Genomic DNA, 11,842 nt, shown 5'->3' on the forward strand with positions numbered 1-11,842 from the left:
TAATGGTATTTGTGTTTAACATGGAGAGTTCTGCTGAAACAGAGTAGTTGGTTTCTAAGGTTATAAATACACAGAAGATTCAATGATTTCTAAAGATGCCTTAGGATTTATATCGCAGTTTAAAAACACTCAAACCTCAAAAAAATACTTTGAAAACTATCTGTACAGTTTCTTAGAAACATACTGGCCTATCCATATTCGACAGTTCAATGCGAATGTGATTGATCTTGAGTGTTCCGAAGTACTTATGGATCTAGTATGACCAAAAGCTGTTTGTTTGAAGGTAATTAGTTTGAGACCAGTTTCGTTAGTATGTAAATACCAAAAACCAATTAGAGCAACCTAATTTGAAAGCGTTCGCAGATATTCACAGCCGCCTACTAATATATTTTTAATCACCAATCAAATTTGAATATTTTAAAAATTTCAACAGAGTTGCCACACAATAAACAGTAGACATAAAGACACTGTGGCCCACTAAATTAACTAGGTGCAGTAGAAACAATTTGATGCGGCAGCTAGATAAACCTTAAATGCATTTAAATAAACTGGTTTCGCTGCAACGAAATTTCCACGTCCCCTTCAATTCGGTAAAAGTCAATACAAGAGGCAGCAGCGCAGACAAAGACGAAAATCGATCGATAGCCGGCGATAAGCTAATCGAATTAATCGTGTAATTAAATAAAGATTAGTGTGGGCAACAAGCAGCCGCATGGCAGTATTTTGGAAATTAGCTACAAAAGCTTTAAAAATATTATTTTACAAACAAAAATACATTTGAGTTTTGTTGTTGTTTTGTTTAGCATTTACAGATTATTTTGAAATATTGCTTTTGGGCCAAACGCTATGAACTTCCGTCTCAACGCCACGCTGTTGCCAAACATTTGCAGCTACAACCCGCGTGACGCGTGAAAACCGCTGAGTTGTAGCCCAACAGCTATATATAGGTGGGTGAGTGTGTTTGTGTATCTCTTTGTTAGCTGTCGTGAGTTAATGGAAATATCAATGCAGGGCATTAACGCTTCAGCGGGACTCCAACGCAGCCGGTGACCCGCCCAGCGCGTTTTTGCGATTGATCGCTTGATCGTTCGCGCTTGTGTACGAGTACTCGCTGGGCGCATGGATCGCACCGATCGCATGCTGTGTTGCAAAAAAGCTTGAGTTTGAAGTGTTTGCCCCGCTTTCATTCGGTTATTATGTGCACTTATAGCTTGATCATTTGTGTGTGGGCGTTATTGTGATGCTGTGTGTTGCATGCCACAGCGGCATTGTATGTCGATAATGAGCCATTTGCTGTTTGGCAAGGTGTGTTTGTTGGGCCCACAAAGTTTATTGAAAGTAGAACGTTGTTCGGGTTGTTGTTACAGTCGGAAAAAAATATTGTGAGTTTGAAGAGAGATGAGTGGCTGGCAGAGTTAGGAAAATTGGGAAGACATAGAGATCATGAAAAAGTTGGGTTATATGTGGGTATAGAATAGAGTTGGATAAAGAAATGTAAGAGGCAAAAATCTTTAAGCAGCAAAATTTAATACAAGAAAATACTTTTAGTTTTTATTTTTTTATTTAATTTTTTTTGTTCGAAAATTTTCTAAAACATTAAAGACTAAATATCTAATATTTGTTCTAGCTTATAACCACCCAAATTTTCTCAGTGTAAACGCCCTCAACAACAACAAAAACTTTCTGCTCAAGTACAAAGCTGGCAGTCACCATTGGAGGCACCAACCAGTCAGATGCCACATGCAGTTTGATGGAAAACGATAATCTTTTATATGTTTACCATGGTGCAATGTGGTTGCTGTTGAAGTACAGAAATAATTGAAGACTATTCTAAAGTTAAAATAGCGTGCTGATCAGCACTAAAACAGTATTTGGAAAAAATATATGCAACATGCAACATAAAAATAAAAAAAAAATAAAAAAAAATTATAAATTAAAATTGTAATTTTAAATAAAATAAAATAAATAAATTTTTAATTAAGTAAAAATGTAAATAAATAAAATATTTATTAACAGAATCATATAGAATATTTCCTCATTAGAACTTTGCGTCAATTAGTTTTTTTTTAATATTTTCGATTCGTGCCACTTAACTTAACGGCTCCATATATAATACTTCTACTCACTCTATGAAGCCAATGAACCAAGTAGAAATACCTACTATTATACTAACAAGTCTAGTTCATACGAGCAAGCTGCTTAACTGACAACATGCGCCCAGCCAACGTGCTACAAGTTTCATGCAACAATAGCATTGCACGCTCGATAATCAAATTTAAATTTATTTTATTTCGATTTTTAAAGCATTTACTTGGAGAATCTGTGAAGTTTGTCGCTAATGCCACACACATATTGACAATTGTATTTTGTTGTTGTAGTTAATGTCAGCTTGCGAATCAATCACATTGAGATCTTTGCGCGTGACTTTGAGTTGAGTTGAGTTGAATCAAATCAAAATTAAAGATTAAGTTGGTTTAAAAAATAAATGAAAAGAGTTTATAGCAAATATCCATGGCCACGAGATTGTTGCAATATAGCTATGACTTGCAACACGCTAGAAAAACGCAGCGATTTGTGAAGGTGATCGAAACTGTTGCTATTGCTGTTGCATGCCGTGAATTCAGTTCGTTCTTTTTAAGAAATTGCCGTCGAACATGCTATGGGTTATCACTGTAGAAGTTTCTGAGAGACTGCTTGGCATATCGCAGCAGAGTTGTTAATTTTTAAGTGGCACACCCTGTATGTTTGTCAAACTTAAAAACTGACAAGAGACCCCAGAAGTTTAGGATTATTAAACGATTTAAAAAAACCTTGACTCGATTCTGGTAAAAAATAACAATTTATCAAAGAAATGTTGATCGCGACACGATCTTACAAAAGATCAATTCACCATATGCACCAAAATGACTTTTTCAGACTTCGGACTTTAAGAGAACGGTCACTGAAAAAAATCGTTGATATATTTAGGCTCAGTCAGTCAGTTTGACAAAAAATATTGATCATTCTATAAAAAATAGACTTCTATCGAATAGTTGAAATATCCCAATAATCGGTGTATCGACCTTCATGACTCACTGCATTTTCATATGTATTTTAAGTATAAAACATTCTTATTCGAAATAAATTCATGAAAGATCAATTCATGGCATTCTAATGATCCCTCTTATAAAAATTCGATTGCAGTTTAAGCAATAATATTGGAAATTATTCATAAAGACATAAAAACTTACCGAAAATTGGAAAGATTCAACTGGAGTAGGTCAAATCTGCAAAAAAAAAGAAACAAAAAATTATTTTAGTCTCTTTGTATCTTTATAATAGTTATGATAGTCTCTTCTAATTATATAAAAAAAACTTCTTCAGTTTATCTTAAATTTTAAAAATTTAACAAATTAAACAAATTGTCTGCAGCCAGCGCATTCACACATTTTTCACATAATTTCATTGAAAACCATTGTGTGATGCCTTAATTACAAAAGAGTAATAAATTTTCATGTTAAGAAGTTCAAACTCAAGTTTGCACTTTCTCTAACACAATTGAGAACACTTAACGATAACTACAAGTACAAGTATTTACAAAGCGTTAAGCGTTGTGCTACAAATTGTGCACTTTCCTAAGAATCTAAGCGTCTATATGCATCTAGTACTCGTGTGTGGAAGGCAATTCGAAAACCGCTCATAACTGCGCTTTTGCAACCAAGCGAGCTGTGGCTGCTTCTGTAAGTAGCGTTGTAGCAACAAATGCATCAAATGTGTACGAGTATGTGTTGGTGTTATTGTGAGTTATGATTACTTCCAAGTACTGGCATTGCCAAGAGGCGTCTGTCTGCGCGCTTCATTAAAATTTACTGCATAATTGCCTTTGATTGATTTGTGTGCGCTTTGCATACTGCCACAAAGGCGAACATAAATAAGAGAAATAATAGAAAATCATACAATCATCATAAAATAGCCATTACATACTAGTACATAGTAGCACAACAAGCAGGGAAACAGAAATATTAAATACAATTTTTTTTGTTCAATGTTATCCCAGTCTGGAACTGTGTGAGGTACGCTAGATATTATAGCAGAAAACAGTAATAATTAGAACTTTAAAGCTCTCTGAAGTTCGATTTTAAAGATGGAAGCTTCTATTTTTCCATTGAAAGCCCTAGTTTACTGAAATGATGAAGTTGTATATGTTTTCAAGAAAGAACCATCGTTTTGGATATATCATTCAGGATTATAATGTTTATCCTTCCTTAAGTTCTGATCTTAGATATCTCAAGTATGAAATTTTATTATTCGCTAGACGATCTCTCTCTCTCAAATCTCAAAATACATACATATGTATATTATTTCCAGTTATCTAGAGCCGTCTACCATAGTTGCGAGAAGGGTTATAATAAATTTCAAAGAATTTTTCTCTAGTTTTATATTCTTGAATGGGATTAAGAATAGCATAGAAATATCAAGCCAGTTGTGATTCGAAAGAGAACTATAGAAGATGAGAGTGGCAAGCATAGAAAACTGCAGTCACGATTACAGAGAAAAGTGGCACCCGTAGCTTGTATGTGAAGTATACGCCGCTGAGAGCTTAGGCACATGTTGCACGAAGGGAAATAAATAAAATAAATAATTTAAAATATAGTGGAACTTCTCTAACGCGAACCACCATAATCCACAAACAAACTTCGAGTTAGAGAGACTTCCGAATTACAGAATGTAATTTGTATGAATTTTGACTTCTATTGCCAATTCAATGGTTCGAATTATGGATAACTTCGAGTTAGAGCAGTTCGCGTTATGGAAGTTCAACTGTATATTTATGAATATATATATGAATTGGATAATATGTAACAGCGGCAGCAAAGTCAGGTTTATATGTAGTTTGATAAACTGAATGATCACTTTAATTAAAGCCACCACTTTAACGAAGGCATGAGTTATGTTTTTGCATTGTTCAACAATTGAAAGGTTAGACGGCACACTGCAATATAGAGTTAACCATGAACCACTTTTATTAACCTTTAAATATAGAATTAATAATTCTAGTTGGCAAGTGGTTGGAGATGATTTTATACAAAGGAGTATTAAATGGGCTGAAAAGTTCTTGATAGAAAGTGTTTTTGAATGAAAATATGGCTTTATTATTCGGTAGAATCTCCAACTAGAGAAGTACATCTATTATAATGGTCGTCTGTTCGATAGTTTAAAGCTTTGAGGACTTTAAAATAGGTGTTTATTAACCTTTTGACCTCATCCTCTGAGTGAGTGCTTACTCAATCGAGCAATTTTTTGATTCTTGGAAAAAGGAAATGGTTGACGGATCCAAATCTGACGAAAACGGTGAGTGGGAGACTAGTTCATAGCATAAGTCAAATAATTTGCCAAAGTCTCCAATGTAGTATGGAGGAAAATATTTCTGTTAAAGGGTACCAGTATGTTCTTGAATATCGGTATTAGTGATTGATTATGTGGATTTGATATAACGACTTACGTCAGGGTAGCTTCATTAGAAATTCGATTATGAAAATGGTAACAAGGCTAACAATGAGAGATTTGGGACCTTAAGACGTCGTTTTCGGGTTACTTTAAGCTAACTGGGGCCTTATTAGTGTTAAACTACGTTTTTTGCAATATCAAATATCTTCTTTACCCGCTTTCAAAGTTTTTTTGTAAGCTTTTCTCTTATCAAAATCAATATAGCATCACACTTGCTGTTGCGTTATTCGTCACTTTACTAAGCCAACAGCTTGCAGCGTATACACAATTCTGCATGGATGTTCACACTGGCTGACTATCAGTCTACTACAGCGCTACAACGCTGTGGGCACTTATTACTTGCAACTGCGGCACGCAACGAATTTATGCATTTTTTACGTTCCGACTACGCTGCGCAACTGTTGCCACAACAGTGGGCCGTTTGCATGATAGCATGCCACCACAAACTAAAAAAAAAAATGAAAAAACCACAACGAGAACAAACAAATTGTACACTCGTTGCACGTGGCTGTTGAGGTTGCAAGTTGCACTGCGATTGTGGCGATGCGTGAATATACAATGAATTGGTGGGGTTTGAGGTGTTGGTCTGCGATCATATATACATATTTACTGTTATGCAGAGTGCTGAGGCATGCTTGTAGATATGGAAACATAAAGATGTGTGGTTGCACTTTTGCTGCAGTGTGAAAAAAAAACACTTTTTATTGTTGTTGTTTTTGCTTGTCGCATTTATGTTGACAATTTTTTGTACTAGCACTGAAGCATTTGTAGTCACGCTTGTTGCTGTTATTGTGTGTTTACACATGCATATTTGTAGGCGCTTAAGCAGCGATGTGTGTGTGTGTGTGCATGTGTTGGTGACAATTAATTTTTGTCAGTTGCTGAAGATTTATTTTTCGAGGGCTTTAGGTCATTTTGATAGGCGCACTTTACATGTCACGCATTTGTACATACATATTTACACATATTACTTGTTGTTGTTGCATTTGTCAACATGCCACACAATAAAATAACAACAATAAAAAAGCGTAAAGGCTTTAAAATTAATTCACTTAGCATGTTTGACAGTTGTTTATGTCTTGTTGTGCGCCTTTCAGTTTTCCATCATTATGGCCTATTAATCAACTGTGTACACACGCATACATATGTTTATAAACAAATGTGTATAAACATCTATGTGGCCTCAAACTTGTCGCCGGGCGCCAACGTTTATCTTGCAACTGTTTTGACTGCATTTTAATTGAAGCTATAAAACTTCAGAGAACTTGTGAAAAACAAAAACAACAAGAACAACAAAAAATGTCATAAAAGTAGTCTTTAGCTGAAAACTTTCCATTTTATGGTTTTATAGTGTATTTACATGTGTACACAGTTTTTGTTAATAAAAGCAAATATGTAAAAACAAATAAAAGCAAACGGGAACCCATTTTGTTGTAAAAGGTTTTTCTTGTCGCTTTTCATTGTATTTTACCTTTTGGCCTTTGGATTTTTCATTCTGACTCGCTGTTATTGCTGCCAGCATAACTTTTAGTTTGTAGTGATCCTCTTTCCTAACATTTTATTAGTTCGCTCGTAAAAATGCAATCAAGCGATCATCAGTGACTAGTATTTTTCATTAAATGCTGCGTCCATAAAGCGATAACTTTTCTATTAACTTGTACGTTTTTATGGTTCGTAGAAATGCGGAGATATTTACATATACAAATGTACTGGTCCACAAAAGTTTCCTTTATTTTTTTTTTAAATGGGTATTGGCTGTGACTTTAAAAGCTATATTTTAATGAGCTTAAATGATGTTGATGCTTATTGAAATTGCTTGCGAGACCACCGTGGATAATGGATATTGGAAGTAATTAATTGAGAGCAATTAAACTTTTTATATTTTTTTAAATTACCAGAATCTTAAAACTTTATTACTCAACTTATAATAATTTTTGATTCGCCAATCTTTGGAGAGTAGCGAACAAATTATACCAATTGTATAAAGGAACTAAAAAATGCGTAACTCTTTGGTAGAGAAATATTTTAATCTACCACTACGGGTTTAAACTGATCTAAAATGTGTAAACCAAAAGTTGGTAACATTGAAGATTGTCGTTATATCATTTTAATGAAGAACTATCAACTATAGAATTAATAACTTTGTTGTTGCTTCACATATATTTGGCAATAATATTGGTTGGCGGGAGATATTTGCCAACTTCCGCTTTTTTGCTTTTTATTCAATGCTTTATAAAGAGTTCAACTATGCGCCGTTTCGTTCCATAATCTGTTTCCATCTAGACGGCAATTTAATAATACCCCCATCGTAGAAGCCCCCCTCCTTATTTGCGAAGAGAGTCTGCGGATTTGCCATGGACAGGAACAGGTGGTAATAACTTGGCGCTATGTCCGGGTTATATGGTGGATGCGATGAAACCCCCCATTCGAGTTCCCGTAGCTTCTGACGAGTCATCAACGAAGTGTGTGGTCTGGCGTTGTCCTGGTGGAACACTACACCCTTCCAATTGGCCAATCTAGATGCTTCTGATTGATCGCCTGCTTCAAGCGGTCCAGTTGTGCGAAGTAGATGGTAGAATTAGGCGTCTGGCCATCTGGTAACAGCTCAAAGTGGATGGTTCCCTTCCAATCCCACCAAACACACAGCAAGACTTTCCTGGCCGTCAATCCTGGCTTGGCCACTATTTGGGACGATTCACCGGCCTTCGACCACGACCGTTTTCGCTTGATATTGTCGTATGTGATCCATTTTTCCTCCCAGTCAGCAATATATCGCAGGCGTTGATTCGGTCCAGAAAATTGTTTTGTGTCAAATCATGCGGCACCAAAACATCAAGCTTTTTTGTGTATCCAGCCTTCTTCAGATGGTTTAAAATGGTTTGGTGACTAACTCCCATCTCCTGAGTGATGTCACGAGATGCCACATACCGGTCTAACTCGATGTTTTCCATGATTTGATCGGTATTCGTCGTCACCGGTCTTCCGCCGGCTGGCTTATTCATGATGTTTTCACCCCTTCTGAATCGTCGAAACCTTTCCTCCGCAGTTCGAAGTGATAGAGTATCATCCCACAAAACACTATTAATCTCACGGAACATTTCTCTAGCGGATTTGCCTTTAGCGAAGGAAAACATTAAAAGTGCGCGAATTTCGGCGTTAGTGAATACATGTTTACACATCTATAACTGTTGAACGCAATATCCAAACTAATCATGCATAGCGTCGTTTTGTAGGTTATCTCAAGACCTTTCAAAGAAGTATAGCATTGCCAGATACGAGCTATGTAGCGCTTTATACATAGCCCCGAAATTCAAAAGACAAAAAGGCGGAAGGGAGATATTTGCCAACCTAATATTATTATTTTTTATGTTTTGTTTATGGAATGATAATCTAATAAAATAGAAATGGATCTTTAAGGTTGCCATATATACAAAAAGTGAAGTTTTCTAAAATAAATATCGCAGAAATAGTCGAGAAATTGTATCCAAAAGTGTTTTTTCTTATTTTTGGAATATTTACGATGTTCTTAGAGACATTTTAATTATTGGAGATAGCAGATAGCATAACTAGCTACAAAAAAAAACAAAGAAATCAACTCTTTAATTACTACTTTCACAACTAGTTGTTGAACATTTTTATACTGTTATACCCTCATCTGCATCGTTCAAGCACAAATCACATATACGAATTAAAAAGCTATTACAGCCAATTAGTGTTAATGCCGCCGAAGACAACCCCCTACTTAAGTTAAAACAGTTGCAAGTTACGCTAATCAAAGTTGTTGTTTATTGTCATATAAAAAATACACATAAAACCTTGCCACATGCGCATAAGCATACAAACAGTTGTTGTATTACAAAACTAGTGCGCTTTTGTTGCACTATTACGCTATTACGCTTGTAAATATGTAAGTTTGTATGTTTGCACGTGAGTGTTATTTTCTTTCGTCAAAGAAGCACGTTTACCGTTTACCGTCTGCCATAAATTTCCACAGTTGAGTTAATACCACGATTATATTGACTCTTCAAATTGATGGAGGCAAAACGATAGTCGACACCGCCGGACCACAAGCTGCCATAAGCGCCGGAACTGTTGGTGAAGCGATCGATAATGAAAATGGCTGAAATGGCACGGGTGTTGGTCTGGCCCTGTAAAGGTGGCAGTGCAAATGTTTAGTTATTAGTTAAGCGTATTATTTCAGCATACAAATCCCTTCGTACTCACCGATTTGGGGAAATCTACATTAACACTCTGATAGCCATTTCTAAGCGGTGTACGGAACACATTCTCACGTAACAATAATATATCCGTGCTATTACGTTTGCCCCACGAGCTATTGGCGGCAATGGCAACGCCGGCCAAGGCGACAAGTAGGAAGAGTACGCTAGTGACTGTTGGCTTCATGTTCGGTTAATTTCTTTATTCAATTATTATTATTATTGGTTGCTATTGCAGTCGCATCAACTGTTAAGCTAGTACTGTTATTGTGCAATGGCAATAAGTGCGCCTTTTATATGTCAATTGATTGGGAGAAAACACACACACTCGCTCATATTTTATCATTAGATAACACCTTTGTTTCATAATTGTTATTTCACCAACTTTCGTCTGTGTACGCTCTCAGGTGTGAAAGTGAGTTGTCTTGATTTCAAATTTGGCCTTCCACACACAGCACACTTATCATTTATCAGCTTTGTATATAAATATTAGATGATGTGTGTGTGTATGTGCTATCACACTTAGCTTGCTACTTATAAGTAGCGAAATGTTGGCGGGTTTGATAAGCGAGAATGATCAGCTTTTACGTGGTCTTGGTATGTACAGTTATTATGTCTGCATTGCTTATTTGTTGCAAATTATCATTACCGACAATTAATTGAGCCTCGGGTAGTTCGCACACTTATCTACATACTATTTGGGACTTAACAGTTTAAATTTGTTGTTGTTTATTTTCTAACCACATTATCTTCTACTTCCTGTATCAGCGATTTCTTTTTATATACATATATACAAATATACATATTTGCGTATATTCTAATCTCAGTTTATTGCCTGATAAGCGAAATATCAAATCAATTAAAATTAGTTATTAATTTCCATGTTTCAAATTGAAAAGCGGCGATATGACTAACTGCTATTTTTAGCTGATAATATATTTGCCATGGCATTGACAGCAGCTATATAGTTTGAGTGTGTGGCACTAATAATCGGTAGAACAGAACACATTTTTCCAACATCAATACCTCTTCGTAAGCAATGGAAATATTTAAAAAAAATTTTGAGCTTCCAAAAGCTCTATTAAAAGCTTGAAATGAGCTTAAAGCTTTTAATACCCTTAATTTGTATTAGCAAATTTCCCAAAAACCTTTTTCAAATGTGATCTCAAAAAGCACTGAACAAAGATTTGGGTTTTTTTACTCTTTGCTCTTCAAAAGCTCAGTGGATGAATCTAAATACGGCTGGATATTATTTTAGCTATTATCAAAAAGCTTTTTCTATTATGATCGATCTCAAAATGCTTTTAAAAAATTGTGTACAGTATTTTGGTACCTCAAAAGCTCAGTGGACCAGTTTTAATAGACCTCGCTTGTAATTTAGCTACTATCAACAAGCTTTTTCTATTATAAGCGCTCCGTATATAGCAATTAGCAAAACTTGGTGTGTATTTCTGCTCTTCAAAAGCTCAGTGGACGACGGAATAAGGTTCAGTCTAAATTCAGCATGATCGCTCTCAAAAAGCGCTCAAGAAAGCTGTGAGAACATTTTTGTTTTACAAAAGCTCGTTAAGAGAGCTCAGTGGACGAATGTCAGTAATCTGCCGATTGCAAATGGTAGCGAAGTTCGGCCCAGCAGCAAGTAACCGAAAAATAATATCAAATATTATACATATATATTTTTACAAAAAATAGTATAAATGATAAGACGCCTAGCGCACCTGCCATCTGCTGTAAACACCTGAAGTGATTAAGTTCTTGGAAAAACTAAATTTAATATACAATAATATGTTTTTTTTGTAATTAATTAACTTTAAATAAATGTGATATTAATGGACAAACAATTCTGAGAATTTCTATATTTTTGTAATAAGAATTCCATTTTATCTTATCTTATAGTGAGGTAATTATAAATCATACGCAGTAAACTCAGCTGATCCATATATTCACTAATATTTTGCTGTTATCTCATTCAACATTTTAATCAATTTTATTTCTATTTTTGTGATGATGCTCACAGCATCTCTCAATTTCTTCGTTTCTATCTCATTGTTCTCACTTTGCTCGCATTTAATCTGTTGTTTCATTCACAATTCTTATGTATTACTGATAAGAACTGTATGGCGAAAAATTTCAATTTC

The 11,842-nt window shown here is 35.2% G+C and overlaps 3 protein-coding genes across 5 annotated transcripts in view; 1 reads left to right on the top strand and 2 right to left on the bottom strand.

Moving 5' to 3' along the window:
- The window catches only part of LOC128922610 (uncharacterized), a 367,146-nt gene that overhangs the window by 199,212 nt on the left and 156,092 nt on the right, over positions 1-11,842 (bottom strand). Inside the window, exon 4 of the transcript XR_008471798.1 lies at positions 3,231-3,266. The gene's annotated coding sequence lies outside the window, so the exon portion shown is untranslated. The remainder of the gene's footprint in view (positions 1-3,230; positions 3,267-11,842) is intronic.
- LOC105209321 (protein Wnt-5) overlaps positions 1-11,842 on the top strand; it is a 205,090-nt gene that overhangs the window by 84,206 nt on the left and 109,042 nt on the right. The window lies entirely within an intron of this gene.
- On the bottom strand, positions 9,251-9,981 carry LOC105209320 (probable salivary secreted peptide). Its single transcript, XM_011179675.3, has 2 exons — positions 9,712-9,981; positions 9,251-9,635 (listed from the first exon to the last, which is right to left on the bottom strand). The coding sequence occupies exons 1-2, from the start codon at positions 9,889-9,891 to the stop codon at positions 9,456-9,458; spliced, it is 360 nt and encodes a 119-aa protein (XP_011177977.1). The 5' UTR covers positions 9,892-9,981; the 3' UTR covers positions 9,251-9,455.

This window comes from Zeugodacus cucurbitae, chromosome 6 (genome assembly GCF_028554725.1).
Source record: "Zeugodacus cucurbitae isolate PBARC_wt_2022May chromosome 6, idZeuCucr1.2, whole genome shotgun sequence".
Classification (NCBI taxonomy): domain Eukaryota; kingdom Metazoa; phylum Arthropoda; class Insecta; order Diptera; family Tephritidae; genus Zeugodacus; species Zeugodacus cucurbitae.